Source organism: Nicotiana sylvestris, chromosome 3 (assembly GCF_000393655.2).
Source record: "Nicotiana sylvestris chromosome 3, ASM39365v2, whole genome shotgun sequence".
NCBI lineage: Eukaryota > Viridiplantae > Streptophyta > Magnoliopsida > Solanales > Solanaceae > Nicotiana > Nicotiana sylvestris.
Window position 1 is genome coordinate 164,144,242 of NC_091059.1, and position 12,602 is coordinate 164,156,843.

At 37.8% G+C, this 12,602-nt stretch overlaps 1 protein-coding gene across 3 annotated transcripts; it reads left to right on the forward strand.

Moving 5' to 3' along the window:
- Window positions 1-7,125: 7,125 nt before the first annotated feature.
- On the forward strand, window positions 7,126-11,099 carry LOC104245970 (TITAN-like protein). Of its 3 annotated transcripts, XM_009801685.2 has the most exons (8): window positions 7,126-7,463; window positions 7,546-7,672; window positions 8,328-8,637; window positions 8,744-8,805; window positions 8,985-9,030; window positions 9,240-9,655; window positions 10,616-10,669; window positions 10,987-11,076. In XM_009801685.2, the coding sequence occupies exons 1-7, from the start codon at window positions 7,210-7,212 to the stop codon at window positions 10,646-10,648; spliced, it is 1,248 nt and encodes a 415-aa protein (XP_009799987.1). In that variant the 5' UTR covers window positions 7,126-7,209; the 3' UTR covers window positions 10,649-10,669; window positions 10,987-11,076. The 3 variants fall into 3 exon arrangements, with proteins under 3 accessions (XP_009799987.1, XP_009799988.1, XP_009799986.1); XM_009801686.2 differs by lacking the exon at window positions 10,616-10,669 and having other exon boundaries at window positions 10,987-11,099; XM_009801684.2 differs by lacking the exon at window positions 10,987-11,076 and having other exon boundaries at window positions 7,127-7,463; window positions 10,616-10,899.
- Window positions 11,100-12,602: the final 1,503 nt, after the last annotated feature.

A 12,602-nucleotide genomic window follows, 5' to 3' on the forward strand; every position in this document is an offset into this window, starting at 1 on the left:
CACATACTATCATCTGACTGACTTACCCACATCTTTGCCGTCCACAGCCACGAGCTAACCTGTTTATGAGAACTCCTAGTCTTCAAGTCTATAAAGCACACGAATTACTTTCGCTGCTCGTATATATAACACACCTCTATTACTCAATCATCCCATGAGAGGTACACCTATAATTCTTCTGATCCACCAAGCAAACTCGAATATCATCAGACGATCGGACAAGATAGTGCTGCAATACTACTAAAGCATCCATAACTCAAACACATCGCCCTATCTGAAATATATATCCTCATCAAGCCACACCAATTAGTGATCTCATTCATCTAGTCACCTGAATCTGCCCATGCTATCTAAAAATTTGTGACCTTCCTTTCAAATCTGAACAATGACCTTATACATGTAAATCTCAATCCTACACAACATACCGCATAAACCGTACCATCCTAGGATAACCACGAGAACTTTATATCCCTTCCGGGCCACAAGAAGCTACGTACTCAATTAGCCAAGAACTTTCCATTGAACCCATCTAGAAGAAAATCACTACACCTCCCACGCTCCTCATGCCAGTAGAAAATGTATACCTCCAAACCGTGGCAGAAAGCCATCAAGAACTCTCCAAATTTTATTTGCACAAAACTAAACCGTCAAACTGAATCTTTCTAACTCAACCAAACTACGCAGGCCACTAAAACCCAAGAGCATTATCGCGAAACACCTGTATAAACTCATTACTTCATAAGCATCCAAAGAACTAATCATATCCTTTCCACACTGATCGGGCCTACTACCAAGCTATCCCATCTATCCGAGTTTCCTTCTGATCTACCATCAGCTTGACACTTCTTCTTGCTACAACACCACAATTCCTCACCCAGACTCACCACACGAGACCCAGGCACAAAACCACACCGTCTAAGACTCATAAGCCACCGAATACTCTCTTAAATATTCCTAAAACACCACATTCAAAATACTTTACTCTAAAGAGACTTCCTACGAATCTAAATTCGTTACCTTTACCTTCCTGATACTGACACATAAAATCCCATAATTGATACAGAAATGCCACAAATCTTGACATCTTCCAATGAAAACTCAGTTTCTAGCCACATATACAACTTGAAAATACCCAATTGTTACATGTAGAATCTTAAACATATTAGAACAATTCTCGAGAGTCATTCACTCTACTAAAACTACAATTAGCCTGATCAAACATACAGAACCACCCCTGCCTCAATAGCACTCCGACATCGCAGAGTGTAACCTCATCCTAGAACAACCAAGCAACTTCCTGCTCTATGCACCTAGCATCCATTAACAACAACAACTCAAGACATTCCGTGATTCTCATACACATATGAAGCATGACATAACCTTTGTCAAAATTTTCCTTTACTTGAGCCATCCTTGGTCTCAATCTCCATAAGTCATAACTGATTCACCCGCACGCCTCAAACTGGAACCAACATAGCACATAACTGTGCAATCAACTAATCAATAACAAACTCCCCCACTTGGCTCGAAGCCATAGACCAAAACACACACAATAACTCGTAACGCATATACTCTATTGTTGCCATAGTTCCATAGTGAGATTAAAACTCAGTCCTTCATAAGCTCGTGAAACATAAACCATATGGTACTTTAAATCTTCTACAAATCTCACATTCATCCTCGTAACAGTCAAGCCCACTCTCTTAAGCAGCCCAAATTCAAATTTCAACACTTATTTTTCACTTGTAAATGAGATCTCCTAACAGACAACATAAGGATCACACAACCTCAGAACACTCTGCATGAATTAACCTACCTGCTTTACCTCCAACTAACATTCATGTATACCTTCCACCATCATAAACATTATGTAGTCACTTAGTCCTCCTGAGTTTGAACTCATACCACAACATGAAATTTACTTCACTCCAAACTAGGAAACAAGAAAAGATTCTTCACACACCCATAACTCGGGGCTAAACCTCGAATCAAGATGGAAATCAAGCACCTAATAGTTCTTCTATCCTCCAACAGACCCCTTTTGTCGCTTCCAAATCATATGAATATATCTCGCAGTCACATCACACTCATCACGTAACTATCCAATCATTAATTCCCTTGACAGGGATACAACAGAACATATAGATCCAAAAACACGTGCTCACGAAATCAACAGCTCAGGACTCAAGCTATAGGCAAAAATCTGGCCCCAAGTCTTCCAGACTTGCCCAACATCAATACACAGAGATCACATCTCGCCCCTCAATCAGTGAATCACAAGCCATCGATGCATATTTGATTCTGGGCGCTCATGCGCGCATACGAACGCGTGGAAGAAATTCAAAGAGTTACTTTTCAATCTGAATCAAGGACGCACGACAAGAATTCAAGAATGTGAAGTTTTACCTAAAGGTTTTGCAGCCTCCCGAGGATAAATACAGACGTCTCCATACCGATCCGTGAGACTCTACTAAACCTGCTCATGACTCATGAGACCTATGTAACCTAGGCTTTGATACCAACTTGTCACAACCCAAAACTTAGACCTGGTCGTGATGACACCTCTCGTGAAGATAAGGCCAGTCGAAACAACACCCATTTTAACCCTTTAATCATTAAGAGTCATTTTTAAGCCTTTAATTATACAAATATTTCATAATATAAGTCTGAATGAACAGTGCGGAAATAACATACAAGCCCGACATCGGGTGTTACTAGTCATGAATCTACCAAGGTCTGAATACAACAAAAACAGTCAAAAATGTACTAAGTACAGTAATGAAAATGAGAGGAAGGAAGCAATGCTGCAAACATCATGCAGCCACTTTGCTAACTCTGATGACTCCGCGTCTGAGCAATCAACACCCGTTACCGAGTTCCGAAATACCTGAATCTGCACACGAGGTGCAGGGAGTAATGTGAGTACTCCAACCCAGTAAGTAATAAGAGTAAATAAAGGCTGAGCAGTAGGAAACGATGAATCCATATTTATGATAAACTCAATAAGCACAACAGGTTTTCAAATCAGAATAAGAGTCAATCGTCTCATTTAAAATTCAGCTTTTGGTAAAAATCATTTGAAAATGTTTTCCAACAGTTTCAATAGAGGTTCAATACAAATTATAATAAAAGAGATGAACACCATAATAGGCCCCTCGGGCAAAACATAGTTAAAACAGAAATTTATACCCATTTCATAAATTAAAAACTTCAGTTTGAATGAAAGTTGTTTAAAGCATTTGTTCAACATTTTCAATAGAGGCTCGGTCTAAAGATGAGTGAAAGCAGTAATTAAATCAACATATTCGATAGAAACTCACTTTAAGGAGGGGTGTACAAAAATAGTAAGTTAAAAAATAGGCCCATCAGGCAAAGCATCACTCACATATATATACCTATAGCCCCTCGGGCAAACCTCTCAGTCACTCGAGACACAACTCTCATCAATCAGTGCTCACACTCATCACTCACACTCAATAAGTACCATATAGTAATCGCTGCGACGCACAGCCCGATCTATATATCGCTGCGGCGTGCCACCCGATCCATATATATAGTTGACTACGCTCACTAGGGGTGCGCAGACTCCAGAGGGGCTCCTACTGCCCAAGCGCTATATCGTTGCGGCGTGCAGCCCGATCCAACATATCTCTGCGGCGTGCAGCCCTATCCATATACATATCGTTGCGGTGTGCAGCCCGATCCATAGATATATAATCCTAACAACTAGGCCCTCGGCCTCCCTCAGTCATTAACCTCGCAATCAGACCCTCGATCTATCTCAGTCATCAACCTCACAATCAGACCTTCGGTCTATCTCAGTCATCAACCTCACGATCACTCAGACTATCAGTAAAACAAGGAACTCAGCCTAAACAGTTTTCACATTTTAAGAAGTAAAGTGATAAAACCAGATTTAAACAATAAACAGATAAAACATGACTAAGGATATGCTTTCAAACAAATAGAGTGAGGAAAAATAGTGAAAATGCTCTTAAGGGTCTCAACAGATCGGCACAAGGCCCTAAACATGGCATACAACCAAAATATAATATCGATCTAAAAAATATGGAATATCATAAGATTTCAAATCAAATACGCGACTTAACAGTCGTACGGGACGGACCAAGTCTCAATCTCCAACGGTGCACGACTCCATGCTCATCATCTAGCGTGTGTGTCACCTCAAAGTAGCACAACGATGTGAAATCTGGGGTTTCAAACCCTTAGGACAGCATTTACAATCATTACTTACCTTGATCCGGCCCAAACTCTAGCCTGTGATGCCTTTGCCCACATGAAAAGACCTCTGAATGCTCCAAATCTAGCCACAATCAGTACATAACTATTAAAATATGCTAAGAGAACAAAGCCCACTCGAAAATATCCAATTTACATCAACAATCCCGAAATTGCTCAAGCCCGGCCCCCGGGCCCACGTCTCAGAATTCGATAAAAGTCACATCAATAAAATCCCCATTCACTCACGAGTCTACCCATATCAAATTCATCAAAATCCGATTTCAATTGCCCATTCAAATCCCCAAAAGAAATCTCAAACTTTTTCTTCTACTTTCCCCCAATTTTCACTCTAATTTCTCAAATTAAATGATGAAATTCAAGACCAAATCATGGAATTAAACCAAATATGAGTGAAGAATACATACCCCAATAGCTCCACTGAAAATCTCCTCAAATTCCACTTTCTCTCGAGCTCTCCAATGGTTTTTTTTATGAAATTGGACTTAAACCCTTAATTTAAAAATATAAATTGTCTGCCCAGACATTTCTTCATCGCGAACGTGGCATATCCCTCGCGTTCGCGAAGCACACTAATTCACTGACTGAAATCTCTTCTACGCGAACGCGAGAAAGATCTCGCAAACGCGAGAAAGCTCTCGCAAATGCGATGCACAATACACTCAACACCTTGCGATCGCGACCCCAACTACGCGAATGCATAGAACAAATGCACTGAGGACCTAGCTATCCTTCTTCCTCTATGTGAACGCGACCTGGACCTCGCGAACGCGATGACCAAAGACCTCACACCTTCGCGATCGTGGAACCATCTTCGCGAACACGAAGGCCAACTCCACAGCCTCGCACCTTAACCCTTCGCGAACGTGGGACATGCATCGCGAGCGCGAAGGTCAAAAACATGCAACAACAACAACAACAATTCTGCAATTTTTCACAACATGAAATGGTCTGATTGACCACTCGAAACTCACCCGAGACACTCGGGACCTCAACCAAATATGCCAACATATTCCATAACATTATTCAAACTTGTTCCAACCTTCAGAACACTCAAAACAACCTTAAAATACCAAATTCGCATCGGATTCAAGCCTAAGAATTCCAAAATCTTCTAAATTACACTTTTGATCAAAAACCAAACCAAACCACGTCCGAATGACCTAAAATTTTGCACACACGTCACAAATGACACAACGAAGCTACTGCAACTTCCAGAATTCCATTCCGACCCCTATATCATAATCTCACCCACACCCAGAAAACACCAAAATCTCAATTTCGCCAATTCAAGCCTAAACCTTCCACGTACTTCCAAAATGCATTCTGATCACGCTCCTAAGTCCCAAATCACCTAACGGCGCTAACCAAATCATAAAAATTCCGATCCGAGATCATATACCAATAAGTCAAATCTTGGTCAAACTTTTCAAATTTCAAGCTTCAAACTGAGAACTGTTCTTCCAAATCCATTCCGATTACGCTGAAAACTAAAACCAACGATTTACATAAGTCATCATCCATCACACGGGGCGAATCATGTCCGAGAACTGACGAACAAGGTGCAAAAGCTCAAAACGACCGGTCGGGTCATTACAAGAAATTAAAGAACACCTACCACATAATCTTGAAATAAAAGATTATGAAATGAGCAATTCGTGATGATAATGTGTTAAGAAACTTAGCTCAAAGTAATAATATAAAACAAGAAAATAGACAAGAATGTAGAAAGAAAGAGAGGAGGGATTCTTATTTTTTTCGTGTATTCAAAATGTATTCAATGTGATGCCAAAACCCTCTATTTATAGGATTACATAGAGGTATACAAAAGAATGCCATAAACATGACATTAAACATTTGAGATCATGGGGAGGTTATGGAGGTGTGGGAGTTACAACTATAATGGTGAGAAGTAGTGAAAATTATCTATATACTGGAGAAGAGTAGCGGGAGTAACCTTTTTAGGAGATAGACATCCACTAATATAATTATAATATCTCATTACATAATTTACCATGTAGTATGTGTACCTAATTAATCTAATGATAGCATTGTATCCTGCCAGCAAAATCAAAGTAAATATAACTTGAGGTCAGCAACGTACCTCATTGTCTGGTTACAGTTCTATTATAAATTGAATTTCTTGTGCCGAAGTCTCTAGCTTCAAATACGGCCAGACTGAGTCGGAAAGAAAATCAACTCAACACCTGTAGTTAGAGACTCGTGCTGATAACGTGTTAAAAAATAAATATTGTAATAATAAATTAAAGCGCTAAAAGAGAAGAAGACAAGAATATATAAGAGATGTAGAGAAGAGGGAACTTTTCTTCTTATTTCAAGTATATATTTCATGAGCCAAAAGTGCTCTATTTATAGTTACAAAGGTATCCTCAAATTACAATAATTAATGGGTTCATTGATGGGGTACATAAATTATTAAAGAAGTTACGGAAGGACATCCACATTCACTGAATTTATAACAAAAAGGAAATTATTATTTGGTTTTAACTTAGTTTGAAAATTTGCATACCATCACATAGGAAATAAAAATAATAATAGTAAAAGAAAATATGTACTCTAATCGCTTAAAGACATGAAAATAAGTAACAGTAAATTATCAAGAATAATAAAATGTTATAATACGTAAAATTGTACTACTAAGTTATATAGTATAAGTGCACATAAGTTAAAGTATTAAATTTAAATCAGAAATTCACGTCAAATAATAACTTTTGAAAGGTAAAATACTCTATAATCTGACATTAGTTGAACCATCAGCCTCCTTTAAAAAAGAAAGCGTAAATTTTACTCTAAACCCAATAAAAAATAGGGGGGGGGGGGGGAACCGAAAAAAGTAAGGAGGCGGCGCGATTCGGGTCATAACTCATAACAGGTTATACAGGGCGTGCCTATTCAAATCTGGCGACAATTACACTGGCAAGGAAGAACATGAGCAACGATAAACAGTTCGAATTGTGCGTAGTTTGCAAGCTGAATCATAATCAAGGCCGCCGCCATAATTTCCTCCCTAACCACAAAAAATCGCTTGCCGCAACTCTCTCCCGCTTCCAATCGAAGCTTTCCGATATCCGATTCTTCATCAAAAACCCTATCCCTCTCCGCCCTGAGCATGCCTCGCTCAATCGCCTTTGGTGCCTCTTCTGCGAGTGTGATATTCTTGAACTGGACAGCTTCTTCGCTAGGTACGCAACGACTACTTGCTGCTGCTTTTCTGATTACCTAAGTTATATGTTCCTTTTTAGATTCTATTGTTGTTGGATATAGCGACAATGCAATTAGGCATTTGGCTAGTGCGGGTCATATGAAGAAAGTGAAAGGGTTTTTATGGAAGTATGGTGGTGGAATGGACAAGGTTGATAACTTGAGGATTACTGAGGCTGACTTTGCCAAGGTACTGTTGATATATTTCAGTTTTCACATTTATCTTCTTACCTCAAATATATGCAGTTGCAACTATACCTCAATTTGAAGCTAGTTGAAGTCAGCTAATGTTTTTTCTCTTGGTAGAAATGTAGGAGTATATTATTTGAGCTGATAAAATTTATTGAGAATTAAATGTCATTCTTTCAGATACCAATTTCATTAGAGCACGTCACAGTCATTTCTTGTCTAAAATTAAAATTTACATTCTTTATTATATTATGCAATGCATATATGAGAATTTCTACTAATCTTGCACTGGGTTTTTCCCTTCAGCGTTAAACCTTTTCTTTGTACAGTTGTCACAAATTTCCCCCTCAAGATTGGGAGGTTAGGATGTGGTGATTTCCTGTGGTTTTTCGTTATATTATGATGATTGACATTATTAATAGACAATAGAATTTCCTTTTGAGAAATGCGTCTTCTAGATGAGATTTCTGATTATTTAGAATTTTAGATGCAAGAGGTGAATGTTAGTATTTCCCAGAGTTGCTGAATGTAATACTCGCATGTCAAGTTGAACATATACCCATTTATCTATCATCTTAGACTTTTACTTTGTTTAGACGCTTGATTTCCCATCATTTTGAACCTTGATGAAGTCATTTTTGCATTCATATGTGCAGTGGGAGAAGAAGTGCAATCTATTGAAGAAGGGAGCTCTTGATGGAGGATCTCGTGCAACGTTAATTGGACCCTCGAATGATATCCAAAATAAAACAAACACCGACTATCTAAATTGTTTTGACAAAGATAATATTCATGCTCTTAACCTTGATGTTTCAAATAGTGTTGTACCTTTACAAAATTATACTAATGAGAGATCTCAGATATCTGAAAACGAAATGCGTAGTGTTACAAATGGCCCTAATTTGCCTGGTACGTGCATGGGCGGAAAGTTCGGTGAAGATGCTTGTTCCTCCAATGGCGTGGCAAGTTAGTGCCTCATAGTTTTCTCTTTTCATATGGTGATGTGATGTTTCTCTGAATGCATGTTTTGCTTGCTGACTGTAAGTGATCTTGTAAACCTCTTGTTGCACAGATGGCCAAAATTACTCAAGGTTTCGTGACACAACTTCTCACCAATGTCTTAATGGTGGTTCTGTAAGTCTATTTAACAAGAAATATTTGCTACTTGTATTTTCTGTTTTCTCTGTCTCTGCATTCTGCTCTCTTGCTGGTCTTAGTGTTCTTTACTGGTTCTACCCAATATGGATGTCCAAATTTTTTCTTGTTAGAAGTGTTTCCTCATCATCTAAATTTCTTTCTGGTTGATGTGTCAGGTAACCCCGGATGGGAGAATGACGAAGGGGAGGAAGATTTCTCTGGGTATTGATCTCTCTACTATCTGCATAATTTTCATTTCATACACTTTAGTTGAGACTATATGTTTAGTGGTGTTTCTGAGCTGCCTTATCCTTGAGATTATGTTGGACGTCCTATATGTTTCTGGGTTGGTTATTGTGGTGCTTTGTTTGTGTTATTGGTGTCTCTTCACCTATTCTATAGTTGAAGAATGAAAATTTCTCCTTCTTCAGGTCCTCCAAACATTGCACAGATATCTTTAACATTTCGAGAAAATTCCCTTGGCAATGTTCATTCTGGTGCACCTCCTCCATGGTTCAATGAGACTGAGAAAAGTCATCTAGATTTTATATCAAATCCCGGAGGGAGTGACCTTCCCCCTCCCAATAAGAAGTCGAAACTAAACCCAAATCGGGTTGGTGCTGCTTGGGCAGAGAGAAGAAAAGCTGAGATGGAGTTGGAGAGTAAAGGGGAGCTTGTGACTTCCAATTATGATGTGAATTGGCTCCCAAATTTTGGCAGAGTTTGGCAATCAGGTACTAGGAAGGAATCCAGAAAAGAATTTCAGGTGGAGAATAACAAATTTGCTAAGGTTGAAAGCCAGTCCCAGAGTATGGTGCAGTTACAGCCTTATATCAGTAAGCGAAAGGTAAGCTACTACATCAGCATATAGTCATTTGCTTCAACACAATAAATTTCCCGAGCTCTTTATTATCACCAAAATGGTCCTCTAGCTCAGCTGCTCTTTACACTTCAGAATGAACTCCGGTCATGTATACTGAAAACTATGTTAGCATATATGGGACCCTAAACTGCAACTATGCTCAAAGGTTTAATATGCCGATAACTTCTCTAACATTAATCTGCAACTTTGCCGTAAGTGTTTCACAAATTTCAAGTATTCAGATTCTATTTGGTATCTATGTTTGAGCAATAGCGTGATGTGTATCTTCTTTCAAGCTGACTCTTCTCCAATTACCTTGATATTCTTTTAAGAATATCATTATGTTTCTTCTATCACAGCAATATGGACCTACTTCCCTTTCAGATTCGAAAAACTTGCTTCTCCATTATATGGCAAGTCTTTCATGCTCCAACAAATCAAACTAATGGAAAGTTTTATTATTAAACTGCTGTTTCTAACTTCAGCTAATAACTACCAATCGTTACCCCTTAATTTCGCATTTCAAAATAATATGCTAAACATTTCTTTATCAATTAAGTTATATAAATATTTTTCTTTACCACACATGTCAAATTATGGGACAGAGGGAGCAATATGCAAGTCAAACTCCTTTAGCTGTGCCCCTTGTGAAACATTATGAAAATGAAGAGGACAGACAAATGATCTAATGATAAAGGTTTTCTCAGTTCTATGCTTCTTAGACGTCTACATTCTTCATTTGACCTTGTAAGAGCAGTGTTCCCTGAGTTGCCATTGGTTGTGATATACAAGGCAGTTGTCTTAGTGCTCTTTCTGAATAGTTGATTTATCTACTTCATATAGAACAAGTGTTTATTGAAACAAGACTATTGATTCTTACTTTGTAGTCATAAATATTTTGTTTATGACATTCGTATGACTGGTCTTTTTGATTAATTATTGCAGCGCAAAGATACTGTTGTTGATGAGCTTGACTGACCTAAAAACCTCCGTACAGTGGTAAAATTTTAAAAATTCATGTGTACATTCTTCTTGATTTGCTCTCCCAAGCCAAACTGTCATATTTGATGCTTTTAGGTTTCCCATTTGGTATGAGCGGGGCAACTAGATTGTAGTAAGCATCCATGGTCAAGTTACTAGAAAATTGTTATGTTAATATAGCTTAGGAGGTCTTGGTTCTTTTTGTAGTTGTTATGTGATGTTCGGTCAAAAGTGCATATATTTTCCCATTGTTGCCTCATGTTCCATTACTTTTAATCGTCATTTGAGTATTAGTTATATTATTTTGTGCTTAATATTATGTTTTAACTATGTAGGAATAAAATGGTATAAAGATGAAAAGATGTGGAGCAAAATTGGATAAAACGCCGTAGAAAAAGAAAGAAAATTAAAATAATAAAAAAAAGGGGACACCCTTTGGGTCTTTGTCCCCCCCAAGTGAGACAACAAAATACTAAGTGTCAAAGCAAAAGAAACGCAGCTAGGAATAAATTGAAAAACGCCACTGTTTTCAGCGCTAGGACCAGCGCTGGCCTGGACGCTGGAGGCGGAAGCTTTTCCTATTTTATTTGGGACAAGGTTATTTCGGCTCTATACAGTTCCAACTTGTATAAAGGGGGTCCTAAACCTAATTTGGAGTATATCGAACATACTTTGAAGGAGAATTCACGTGGGGCAACACATACCACGCTTGGAGGAGGCTTCTAACTAGTTTTTCTTCTCTTCCTTTAATCTCATAGTTTATTTGTTCTAGAGTTTTGGGTGCTACATGAACGTTGTAGTTTGAAGCTTGAATTGTTCTTATTATTTTATCATATTCGTTTATTTATTCAATCTTGTACTTAATTATTTGATTGTTTGATCACCAATTGAATACTATCTACGAATCTAGGGTTGAGCTCCGGAGAGGAATATCTTAACTCTTAGGGAGGGCGGATTTGCGGTTAGGATAGGAATATACCTAATCGCCTTGCTTGATTACTATACAGGAATTATCAATGTGTTCTTGTTAATTCTAATTCCATAGGAATATAGGCGTTAGATTAGCTTGAATAGGCGAGTTGTACTTCGAGTGAAGGCTACGAGCAATATTAACCATGTCAACCAATAAACCAGATAAATTAATTAGACGATTTAAGTGGAAAATTCAACGGGATTGTTACCCAACCCATAACTCTAGAATATTCACTTACATTGAATTCGTGTCTGTAATTTGCCAACTTGTTTTCTTTAATATCTTAATTTTAATCTCAATTTGTTACTTTGGATTAATTTTAGTTAAATATTCATATTTTAGGATTCGCTTGAATAAATTAGTTGTTTGGTTTAATTTAGTTGATAGTTAATCATAAGTCCCTGTGAGTACGATATCTGGACTTACAATCTTATATTACTTGTCGACCGCGTATACTTGCGTGTGCGTTTGGGAGCAACATTATGCAAAATATTTCGGGCGCAGGTTGCCTATGCACAATCCGTTTCTTGTATTCGTGTCTTTAATAGGCTCAAAGCTCCATCTTTATTCATATTTGCTTGAAGGTATCTTATATCCTGTTTGGCCAAGCTTCTCAAGAGGCCAAAAGTGCTTTTTTTCCCAAAAGTACTTTTTTTTTTCCTAACTTGACGTATTTGGCCAAGCTTATTTGGGGAAAAAAAGTGCTTTTGGGAAGAAGCAGAAGCAGTTTCAGAGAAGCAAAAAAAAGTAGCTTTCCAAAAGCAGAAGCAGTTTTGGCTTTTCTTCTTATCTAAAATACCCTTAACAAAATATAGTATATACCAAAATAACCCTTAAACCTAATACTTAGGATATTAATTTATAAATATTTCTTCTTATTTTTAGGAAAACTTTTTAATATATAGTGACTTTAGGGATGAATGTTTTTATATTTGTTGAAGGAATTTTAATATATTTAACTTATATTAAAATAATTAA